Source organism: Megalops cyprinoides, chromosome 10 (genome assembly GCF_013368585.1).
Source record: "Megalops cyprinoides isolate fMegCyp1 chromosome 10, fMegCyp1.pri, whole genome shotgun sequence".
NCBI lineage: Eukaryota > Metazoa > Chordata > Actinopteri > Elopiformes > Megalopidae > Megalops > Megalops cyprinoides.
The window spans coordinates 23142264-23154726 of NC_050592.1; the positions used below are offsets into that span (position 1 = coordinate 23142264).

General features: G+C 43.0%; 1 protein-coding gene across 1 annotated transcript in view; it reads left to right on the forward strand.

Moving 5' to 3' along the window:
* Positions 1–12463, forward strand: part of osbpl10b (oxysterol binding protein-like 10b) — a 98114-nt gene that overhangs the window by 31487 nt on the left and 54164 nt on the right. The window contains exon 4 of the mRNA XM_036538362.1: positions 4129–4338. Coding sequence (XP_036394255.1) covers positions 4129–4338 — 210 coding nt within the window. The remainder of the gene's footprint in view (positions 1–4128; positions 4339–12463) is intronic.

Consider the following 12463-nt stretch of genomic DNA (forward strand, 5'->3'; position numbering starts at 1 on the left):
TGAGATCTAATCCTCTGGTGTTTTGCTCTAAATCAGCCCCTTTAATCTGTGGACTATCACTACAAATGGGTGGAATTTATTCTTTGATTGTAAGCTGCAATAACAAGGCTGAATTGCATACAGCACATGGCTTCCACAGTAGTGTTTCCTTGGAATTCACTTCTCTGGTCGCTGTCCAAAAATTCTGTGCGGTGTACATGACTGCTGTGAGAACACGGGAATATATCTCCATTTCGGGTCAAAAAGCTGTCCAGTTCAAGTTACACTTCAGCTCTTAATGACCTCATTTTGCATCAGTTAGTCCCTTGTGTGAACAGAAAAAGATAAGATATTCCTTGTTCTTGAGAAGGAAGAAGAAATATACAGATCACAGTGCCTCTTGTAATTGTTGTTCCACAACCAAACTTCATGCATATCATCCAAACAGCTCTATGACAACAACATGCATCTCTGCACATGCAGATGAAAGGCCAGAAAATGCTAATCAATATGATTTTATGTGTAGATGAAGTGTGCTTTGCAGTGATATAGGCTCATGTGTAGCAATGGCACTTTCTCAGTGCTTCACAGGAGACTGCAATGAATAGGGGAGGTATTTAGGTACATTCAGTTTGTGTTGAATTATAAACAAAAACGTGTCTTGATATAATATCCTACTATATAGGGTATAGGGTAATCTTTGATCTTATGCACCAATCACAGTTAGTCTGTACTAAGTGCAGAGTGACCTACCTGTGTTTATTCTACGGGTGGGATGGTCACACAGTGCTATTCAGGAAAACCTATTCTCTCTATCCCCCATAAACTGTTAGCTCTTGCAACAACAGCATTCCTTTATTACAGATGCAGAAATAAATCAGATAATGCATTTGAAAAGTCCTTCTCCTAACTTGAGGAACTCATATTGCCCCGCTGATAAGCTGGTATAGAATCTGAGCGAGAAGAAAGTACGTTGCCACACACGGGCGCAGTATGAAGAGGGTGTCAGTCGCAGGGTGGGAAAACAGCATCGATCAGATAACGCTCAACATCTATTCTCACCAGAGCAGGAAGGATACAGGGGACATTATTGCTTTTTTTAAGACAATGGAGAATCTGAAGGTGGAAATTCCCAGTCTCATCTGTTGCTGGAGGAACAGCTCCTGTCATTTTTACCCGTTATTTTGAGAAAACTACTTGACATTCATTTTGGCATACTGTGCTATTATCTAAATGTCAAGGTTTTTATGTTTTCTAGAAAAGATCAAAAGTATGGATTGTAATAATAATATTCAATGACAGCTCTTTGTATAATCACACAGAACCCTTGTAGAATGTCATGTATGCTGATACATGTTACCATGAAATCCAAAGTATGAGCAATACATTTTTATTTACTCTACAGTATTTCAATTTACATTTGTCTTTGTAAAGGCTGCTGGATTTCAGAAATGTGGAGATTGTAGTGCAATATTTGGAGACTGCAGTGCATGCATAGACTCCTTTTCTGGTCTTACCCCATGCTGTAGACCTCATCACTGTGCTGCAAGACTGTAATTTTATCCTTTACCATTTTGGGTCTTGAAGGGATAGCTGTTCCAAAATTTCAGAAAATTATGACCTTTTCAGTGAGCAGAATGCGAGTGAAAGAATGAGAGAGAAAGAGAGAGAGAGTCCCTCCTTGTCACGCCTAGGCCTCCCTGAAGGATTTGCAGACCATCTTCTGTTTTCACTCTGTCAAAAACTGTTTTCAGTTTTAGATTATTTTAAATGGCAGAAATGAATCCAAGGGCCTAACTTTTGTGTAATTTATTTTTCTAAAAACATTTAAACTTAAAGTAAGTGAGGTAGATGAGTGAACTGGACAAGAGATTTGGACAAGATTTGGCTTGTGTTTTTAAAGCCCAAACCAGTATGAGAAAAGCCTTTTCCACCGTTGCACTGTTGATGAAGGAATCTGTAAGCGTCTACACTGGTGGATGAGCAAGGTACCCCAGGACACACAAATAAAGGGAGAGTCTCTCATTCTGATATGAGACAAGCTCAGTCCACAAACCATCTCCTAGTCTTGATGCAGTATCTTGCTCAGGCCAACATAACTTGGCAGCAACCTTGTAAACAGTTACAGGGTGTCAGTTTTACAGGTGTGTTGACTAAGGGGTGAGTCTGCAGTTAAAGACTGTAGCAGAAGGCCTGACTGACAAGAAAGAAAAGATTAAAATGGGTCCACTCTGCTCCTGGGACACAGTGCTATAAAAGGCTGAAATGACCCAAGTCACCTTGAACTGAAGCTCTGGAAAGGTGGCTCTCATGTTTCAATTCGAAGCCTGTTAGTTGGGCTGTTATCTAACCTCTTTTGTCTCCCTTATGAAACACTTCTCTCAGTTTCTGACATATTAAGAAAGATGGCTTTTCAAATGCAGTTGCTGTAAGATTGCAGAGCTCAGTCATATTTTGCAGGAGACAGAAGTTAGAGATTTAAGGCTGTTTGATGAAACCCATTAAAACATCAGAAAATATAGAAAAAAAGAATCCCCTAGATAAAAAATGCCAATAAAATGCCAAAATGTGAATTAGATATTCATTCCTTAAAGGCAGTGTGAAGGTTAAGTCAAGTTGTTAGTGGAATGTGGTGCTTTGAGTCTGATTCAGCTTCTTCAGAAGCAAAGACCTGGACTCTGAATCTATAATAGGGAGGTGGGGGCTAGAGTTTCACTGAGTCTCTACAGTAAGGGGCAGTGCTTTGAGTTTGATTCAAGCTTCACAGTAGGGGGATTGGGTATTCAGTCATGGTGTGAAAATGTTTTTAGTGTATTTTATGTACTAGTTCACTATTCTAAATGATTTGTTTATTTGATGCATCAGTGGGGCAGCCCCCAAATGCTTTGAATGACAAGTATGTCATATAGAAAACTACAAAACCGAAACTGACCATGAGTGGAGGCAAAAGTTACACTGGGGCATGCTGCAGACCAGGCAGTATATCAGAAAGTCACTGAACTTAAACAGCCCCAAGCACTGAACAACTCAAGACACAGCACACTGATTTCTTCAGTTTGTTTGTTCATCTATTTCTTTCGGTTCGTCTGGTTCGTCCAGTACCTGACTATTTGAATCTTAAGTTTATTTCCTTCTCCAACAACTTATTGTATTTATATTTTTCTGAAGTGGGTGTAGGCATATCATTAACCAAAAAAAAAGTACAAGTAAAATAGCAATATTTTCAGATCAGCTGGATGTTCAACAAAGATAAGAAAATATCAAACCTTTCTGGATTTACATGTACAAATATTTACAAATTGGTGAATGGGTAAAACCAAATGGTGTTATTCTGAATTGAAAAATGTGCTAATTTAATTTGCTATCACTGTTCATTCAGGGAGGAAGGGGGGTTGAGACTGAATAGATCAGTGGGTCAGCAAATTAGATCTTCATGCTGAACTGAATGAAATGATTCAGTTTGGTAATATGAGTCAAAATGTCCATCACTTTCAGTCCGATTGAAGCTCTACAGCAGAGGGAGGAGCTTCAAGTCTGATTGAGGCTCTGCAGTAGGAGTGGACTTTGAGCCTGATTGAGGCTGTACAGTAGAGGGAGGAGCTTTTAGTCTGATTAAGACAATACATTAGGGGGATAGGACTTCACTCTCTCAGTTCCACAGAGTCTTCCATTTTAGTTCTACCTTAGTAGTAGTAGTAATTACTTGGACGGGAAGCTATTCAACCTGCCAAGGTGCTTCAGAGTACTTCTGCAAGTTGACAGACAGTTGCAGGAAGTGAGCCTGTATTTATAATTTATTAAAAATGTTTTAATGGGTAATGCATAAAGTATAAAGGAGCAAGCTCAGTGTGACTGAGAAAGTGACAATCATGCTGTACGGCCAGAGGCCCTAGTGTGCAGCAGCCCCTCTGAGCCGGACGCCCTGGCAGACCGCTCCTCCCCTTTACCCCTCCTCCCCTCCCTCTCCCCTCCCCCTCTCTGGCCATTCGTTCGGCTCCTGTGAGGCAGAAGATGCCCTTGTGCGTGACAGCAGAGCGTGGCGGAGGGGTGACCGCGGGACGTCCCGGCCCTGCTCCGCCGGGGGGGAAGGCGCAGGGCAAGCGCTCCTGCTCCTCCTCTCACTCCTGCTGCTGCTGCCATCTCTTCCAGGGCTCCTCCTGCGCCTCCTCGGGCCGGACCCGTAGCTTCTCCCTGCTCCCACATCCCCCGCCCACCTCCTCCTCCTCACCTGGCTCCCAGAGGCACCCGTCCCACACCGGGGCCCCCAGCGCCATCGTCACCATCACCCACCACAAATCCCCTGCTGCCGCCCGCCGCGCCAAGAACCAGTACCCCGGGAGACTGCTTGAGGTCAAAGAGGTAGGCAGTGCCAACTCACTCCCAAATCTGCCACTGCTGATCTGTGGCCTTTTGCTGTGTAGTTTACCTTTACATTTGTTAGACAGAGCTTGTCACAGTACAGAAACTGTCTGTTCCTTTTAGATGAGTATCACATTGTATTTGCTCTGCAGAGCCTGTCCTTAGCTTTTAGATGAGTGATACATTGTTCAATAGAGCCTGTCTGTAGCTTTTAGCTGTGTACTGCATATTGCTTTCCAAGTAGAGCCTGTCTGTAGCTTTTAGCTGTGTACTACATTGTATTTGTTCAGTAAAGCCTTACTGTAGTATGTAGCTGTGAACTAAATTGTATTTGTTCTGTAAAGCCCTATTGTGGCTTTTAGCTGAGTACTACTTCATATGTGTTGGAGCCTGATTGCTGCCTTTAGCTGCATGCTACATTGTGTTTTGTCAGTAAAGGCTGACTGTAACTTTTAGCTGTGTGTTGCACTGCCTCTGCTTCTGCAATGAAACATCTGTGAAGTTATTGTGGACAGAAAATTGCCTATAGGATTTTTCTTTGTCAAAGTCAATTGTTCTGAAAGCATCTTGAGCAGTTTTTCTCTGGAGACATAGCTCTTTTGTGAAACTGGACTATTTAACTTAAAAAACAATTTGGGAAATGGTAGGAGAGAGGCAGTTACATCTGTATCAAGCCAAACTATAAAAATGGCTCTTACAGTGAGAGCCAGGACACTGATGTGGAATTTTACAGCCCTTCAAAATATGTCCGCATGTTTGACTGAATAATTAATCAGACTGCATTGTGCTAGAGAGTGTACAGTATGTATGGGCCAAATAAGGCAGTGAGATAATAGTTTCCTTTACTGCTTAGTATGATGCTTTGTTGTCTTGCACAGCCAATCTTGTACTTTTGTCATCACCAGCAGGTCATGTTTCCATTATGAACTGTACACAGTTATCACATGCACTATTGTCTGTTGTCGACTATGCTTAATGTTATTTTTCCAAACAGAGGACAGAATTTTGAATAAGAGTTTCAGCACTGCAGCTGCCCCACTGTACCAGGCTTAATTTTAATCAGTGACGTCCCTGACAACACCTTCTCCTATCAAAGCTGCAAGTGTCAGTCTAGGGTTTCTGCTGTATGGTTTCATTTTCCACCGACGCTTCAATGAGCCAACCCCCCTGCTGGCTTTAATATTATACACACTGCAGTAGTGCAACCTTCAGATCTCAGGCCGTGTTCTTGCTGAATTTGTCAGTTTCTCCAGGCCCAGTGTCCCTGCTTCATTCTTGAGGTCATTCTTGAGCATGCACAAAACCAGCATCCGCTTCGTGGACATGCATAAAAGCCTGCACTCATGCAGCCAATAGGAATTAATCATTTTATTCATATCAAGTGCCATTTCCTCCGCATTATTGCGTACCGGTACCTTAGGGTAGAAGCCTAAAGTAAAAGTTCACCTCACCACAATGCACCAATATGTGTTTCTGGTTTTAATATAGTACACGCCTGTCTGTCTCATTGAAATGTTTTCTTGTAAAAGTATATATTAGTGATGTAAAGATGACGTGAGGATCAGCACTTTTGCTTGTATATTGCCTGGTATGGTTTATATGACTATCCAGTAAACCTTAGTTTGGAGTTTCAGAGCAGTATGTCCCTGGTACTGTGGATCCACGGTGTTTGCTGCCTGCATTCCGTCTGAGCTACAATAATGTTGTTTACTTGAGCTGTCAGTTCAATACCGATTTGGTCTTCATATCCCTAGCAATCTGCATATGTGTCCTTTGTTACATAAATGTTTTTGGGTTTGAGCTTGTGAAAAGTGTGAAAGAAAAGCTATTTCTCAAAATGCCAATTTAAGTTCATTTGTGTAATTTATGTTATGCAATCTTAATTTTCTACGTCTGGTATGTAAATCAGTGTGTCAGTTAATCAATTAAGATGTATTAAATGTTCGGTTAATTTATGGAGCAATCGAAAATCTAATAATGTCCTATCAAGAGAGACAGCTACCCCAAAATTGAGGATACACAATTAAATTCAAATACTAAAGTCAAATTACAGTCAGATACTTTTGCTGCTGTGTCTTTGTTAGGACAAGCATACCTTGAGCAAACCATTTCTTTGCTGCTTGGAAACTCAGGTCTAGACAGGAACTAGAAAGGGTATGGTCTTTCTAATGGCTCAAAATTGTTACCGAGAGCACAGGCTACACTGTCTGAGGCTGAATGCTCCATGCCTTGGCTCTCGCTACTGGAGGTGTCTCTCTCTCTCCCCCTCTCTCTCTCTCTCTCTGTATGTGCAAACACTGGCTGCTGCCTGTGCCTTTGTAAGTCACTGGAGCAGAATGAGGAAGATTCGATCCGACTGAAGATGAAGGAATCAGGCCATGGGTGGGACGAGTTAAAGGGGGGGGGGGGCTGGGTTTTTAAGAAACAAGCCACCTGAGGTCCCACAGCAGCGCCCGCCCGCATGTGGTTAGGAGACCTGGAAAAACCAGCGGCTGTCAGAACACACCGTGGGAGCAGCGTGCAGTGTTCTGTGTTCCACCGTCCCCTCGGACTTCATGAGCTGGTGCTGTCATCGTCCTGTCCATTGCGCACAGACCCAGATCAATAGCCAGGCCTTGGTCAGCAGTTCCGCTCGGCATGAAATGAGGGCTGAGCTGTCGGCCCCTGGGGGTCATTTCTGAGCCGGAATCAGCGCGATCTGACCGCTTGTTAAGCGCGGTGAAACGGCGGCAGCTCTCGCCTTTGTTTCTTCACCCTTTTTAGAAGCGTCTTCAGCATAAAGAGCCTGACCCATTACTGCTGAAACAGTGACAGAAATAGGCCCCTGTGGTGCAGTAGTGTGGGTGGTGGAAAGCCCGGTGGTGGAAAGCCCAGTGTGTGGGTGAGCGTGGGTGTCAGACACAGCGAGCTGCGGGACAGAAGCCCACTGAAGCAGTAGGGCAGGCGGGGTGGAGCGGGGCTATGAGGGAAGAAAACTGGTTCAGTGTCAGTGCACTTTCAGCCAAGGAAAGGCGGCGAAAGTGGATTCATTCAGCGGAAAGACGCTGTTCCACTCTGTGCCCTCAGGGTGTGCTCTCTGGCACAAAGCATGAGAAGTGCTCTAGCATGCACCGGGTATGTAGCAGGAGGCCGCTACCCCCCCCCCCCCCCCCCCAACGGGTTCCTGACAATTTAGCCATGTGCCACTGCTGCTACTGCCACTGCTACTGTATTTTGTTTTCATTACCAGGAACATATTTTGTAAAGGACGACTTGAATAATGGCCTGTTTGCGATCAGACAGTGTTATTTGATACTGAGCTCTCAACAAAGGAGTCATGACAGTGTGCTGAACAGACAGCATTGTAGAGGAGCAGTGCAAAATAATAACATATGCTGTATGAAATGGAACTGAATAAGCAGAGCAACAATACATTGCTGGCTGCACCTATCACCTCCTGCTGATTTGATCTTTTTCCGAATTGTAATAAAGGCACATCACAGTCTGTTCTATTATGACCAGATATTCAGCTCCTGGGTTCCTTCTGTGATGGCCCGGTGTGATCACTGAATTGTCACCAGCTTCATTGTCCTACTTATTGTAATCCTCATCTTTGGTGACACTCGGGTCCTGGTGTCAGTTTTTTTTATAATGTGAAGAAATATGTAAGTGGCACACATGTTAAAGCGTAGTCCACATTTTCCTCTCTTCTCTTTCCTTGGGCTTTAGTGCACCTGTTTTTGGCTTCTTTTCCAGGTCTTTTATTTGTTACTCTGACACTGTGCCAGCAAACTGTTGTGGCAGCAACCTACAAACTGCTGGAGGCATACTGCTGCTCAGTTACCATGACAACACTGAAACAACACATCATGTGCAATTTGCGTAAGCTAAATGTAGGTGCTCTAGTTACAGTTAAATATAACTCTAAGTTAAATATAAAATATAAAATATAGTTAAATATAAAATAAAATGTGGAACGGAAAGGAAAGCATATAACAAAATCAATTTAAGTCACTTTTAAACATCTTTATTCATGCACACATGTCATGGTGGTTGTCTAGGGGATGCCAGCTCCTCCCTTTTGGCCGCTGCAGGGGCCACTGTACCCCCAGTGCCCACAGCTACCCGTTCTAGGATATTCCAGTTGGTAACAAGAGGTTTAGGTGCTGTCTGCACTCTTATGCTCATTATGGATGTTCTCTCTTTGACCACACCCCTTCAAGAATTTTCAGAAGGAGCCAACAAATCAGAACACTTGCAGCTTCACCAATGGTGACAGACTTTTCTATGTGGTGTGCACCAAGCTGATTACCTGTCCATATAAAAAGAATTTGTGGGGATGGTTTCTGGTGAGATTCTTACTGGTGACTTTGCTCAAGCAGGCCTGGCTCATGGAGAGGGTGCAGATCCATTATCACATTCTGTCACCTTCAGTGCATTAGGCCCATCGTCTGAAAACACACTACTTATCACTGAAACATTCTGTATACCATATTTTAAGATATTGGTTAACCGTCTCCCCACACAAGGAAATCTGGAAGGAAAGGAACTTTTAATAAATATATTATGAAGTACTATGAATGTATTTATGAAGTATACTGTAATTCCACATTTCTGTATGTTCTGCCTGATACGTCCGGGGGAAGCTTCTGTCTTATTACACAGCACAAGACATGTCAGTGGTCATATAGGCAAAAAGGTTGATGTTCCGCTTTGAAATTCTGTAGGTCTGACATCTTGAGCAGTGAGATGACACCATCCCTTTCTGGCTGCCAGAGATAAGTGCTGCTGGTTAAAGTGTGCTCACATGCAAACACACACGCCTCTGCGCATACATCTTGGATGTCATTTAGAGTTTATTGATATCCTGCAGGGTTTTTGAAGTAGAGATCTAGCAGTGTTTGTAAATTGTTGATAAAGCACTATAACTGTAGCTAGCATTTCTGTTGCTTTATCCAAGATCATACTGAAAATGTCTTCAGAATGATTAACATGGTGTTTGAACATATGCAATAATCTTAGTGTGCATCATACTCTTCAGTGACATAAACGTTCAAATCACAGAATGTGGGCTGTTTTTTCCAACCACACCATATGCAGAAACATACTGCATGCCTTTGAGGTAGACTGTGCTCAGTAAACTTCTCTTGTACAAGAATAGAAAATTTTGTGTGCTGTAGAACCTGCTATCAGGGTTTTTATTCACCTGGTGAATTACAGTTTCTCCCAAATGGATTTACCTCTTACTGTGTACAATGTCTTGCAGAAGGTTATTTTTTCACATACTGATGTTTTCCCCTTCACAGCATGTATTGCAACCTCTATAAAAATGCCAAAATATTTATTTAATGAATCATAGAAAAAGTCATTATGTCTCCGTTTACTTTTTCATGTCAGCCATTCCCTATAAATCTACTATGTACTGGTGCCATTTTGTGTGCAGTGAAGAAATTTATCTCAGGTTGCAGGCTGTTACGCTTTGAAGTGTGAGCTTGGAAGGTGACCTCCAGAGCCTGGTGTTCCAGACAGTCCCCAGATTTCTGCTGGAAGGCACCTGGCAAGTAGAGTTTGGCTTTGAGGGAGGGTGGAGCTCTGTCTCATAGAGCAGGCCTGTGAGAGAGGGACCGGTTTTCTGGCAGGTAAAGTAAGGCTGGGGGTTGGGGAGTTTAGCCCTGGCAGGTATAGTGGGCCCGTGAGAGGGATAGGGGATATCTGTTACCTAGGGAGGCTTCCTGAATCACCGTTTCACAAAGAGTCACTTTCTACCTGGCTGATGGAACAAGGTCAGGACCATTCAGTGTGCAGTGCCTGCTGTAATGTAGTGCAGGGGAGAGAGAAAAAAAATAAGGAGCGGGCAAGAGAGATTTGAGAGACAGAGATCGAGATAAAAGGAGAGAGAGGGGTGGGGAACTTGGATAAATATTTTAAAAAGAGACAGAGAGCATGAATAAGATGTAAAGAGAGAATGAGAGAGATTGTAGGGGAAGGTGAGAAAAGAAAGAGAGTGGGGGATTGACTTTGCCCACCATCAGTTCTTTTTTTTTTTTTTTTTTTTACCAAATTCCCCAGCAGCACAGATGTCTGATACTGGACACCTCCTAACCTGTAAAGCACCCCAGCACCCTCAAACAGGGTTCAAACATGAAACAGTCCCGCTTTGTCTGAGAGGTCTTGGTCTTTGCAGAGTGTACGGCATTATTTAACGGAATTTAAGACAACAGCTCTGCACACCATCAGAGTCATGTTCTGCACTTGGGTATTGGCATAGTGTCATAGTAAAGAAACTTTGAAAATATGAAGGTTCACATTCCAGGTGGTGCATCACTAAGGTGCTTTAAAGTAAGCAACATAACATGAGTTACTTCAGTAGGTATCCGTCTGTGTGAATAGATAATATGTAAAATATGGGCAGTTCAGGTGGCTTTGGATAAGGACACACTTTAAGGAAGTAAATAACATAACGTAATATAAATATAAGGTGACTTAATACTGGGCGGCAGTGTAGCATAGTGGTACTTGTAACCAAAAGGTTGCTGGTTCAATTCCCTTCTGGGGGACTGCTGCTGTACCCTTGGGCAAGCTATTAAACCCAGAATCGCCTTGGTAACTATCCGTCTGTATAAATGGGTCAAACAATTGTAACCTATGTCATGAAGTTGCTCTAGATCAGAGCATCTGCTAAATGACAGTAATGGAATGTAATGTTGAATAGGTTCTTCATTGCCTGCCCTGTGTATTTGTACAGAAATGATTCATTGTGATTTGAGGGTGACACTTTGCAATAGTTATCTCCAATAAAGGGACATTACAGTAAAGTAATACAGGAGCATTCAGGTCTGCTGATTTTGGATCCATGGGACATGGGTAATACATCTAAAGGAATCTACCCTTTCAGGACACCTGGTCAGTCCTGGTTTATACAGAACAGAGCAGCCCATTAATAAAACAGGGCATAGCAAAACTCACCAGAACCAGTGTCAGACAACAGAAGCCCACAGATTTCATACATACACACACACACACACTGGGGCTGAGTGGGAAGAGAGTGTATAAATCAGATGAACAGCTGAATATCTCCCATCTCTCCAGAGTCCTGTTTGCTCTCATGCCTCATCACCCTCGTTTTATTCTTTCCTTTATCATTCGTCTGTCTATGCATCTCTCTGCTCGAAGTCTTCTTAATGACATTTTAGGTTGCAGAGAAGGACTATTAAGCTGGATATACAATGCACACACCAAAAATGGCCCTCACAGAGCATATTTATCCATTTGATATGCACAACCAAGTACTTTCCTTTGAGTTTATTTTCCTAGAACCAACACCATAGATGTACTTAAACTAAACTGTAGCTGATTTGCTCTTTCCTTGTGGAAGAATGACCATCTATTTTGGCTCATGAAGCAAAAAAGAAAAGAACCATGAGTTCCATTGTACAAAAGCTATCAGAATGTCACTGACAGAAGACCACACAGAGTGGATCTCCTGTCTGATAATTTACCCTGCTGTGACTTGTGATGTTGGAACATTTTGCAGAATTCTTATCTTTGTGAGGTGGAAACCCAACAGCGATGAGAGCATTTTTTGCTCTGATTTCTACTGCAATCACTCCGCCACACTGCCGCCCATGCTCGAGCTGCTTGTAATTGCGTGTGTCTGTCGGGAAGGACCAGGGCAAGGTGGTAAGAGAAGAGCTGGCTGGTTTGTTGGCATGGGGTGGGGGGAATCTGTCAATTTCAGACTGGTCGTAACGATGTCTGACCTACGTTGACCTCCTGTTAGCCCCATGAACTTGTTTGAATTTCATGTAGACAACATACGCTCCCTTGGAGATGAAAATGCCCCTCGGAATATGGAACAGCTGATGGTGGAGCTGTGGTAGCAGTGGAGGGATGCTGTACTGTGTCATTCCGTTAAAAATGTTTCCAATGCTGACAGGATGAAGATGCATTCTCCTGTCTCAAGAGCGTGACTGGAACATGTTTCTACTTCCACTGGCGACCTTGTATACATCATTCTTGCTGAACGAAGAGCTATATTTCAGACTAACCTGGAAGAGTCCCTTTTCTTTTTTGTGAGCGTGTTTTCATCATGGAGTACCTCAACAGGTGGTCCTCATATGAAACAACAGTAGCATTATGTGACCCC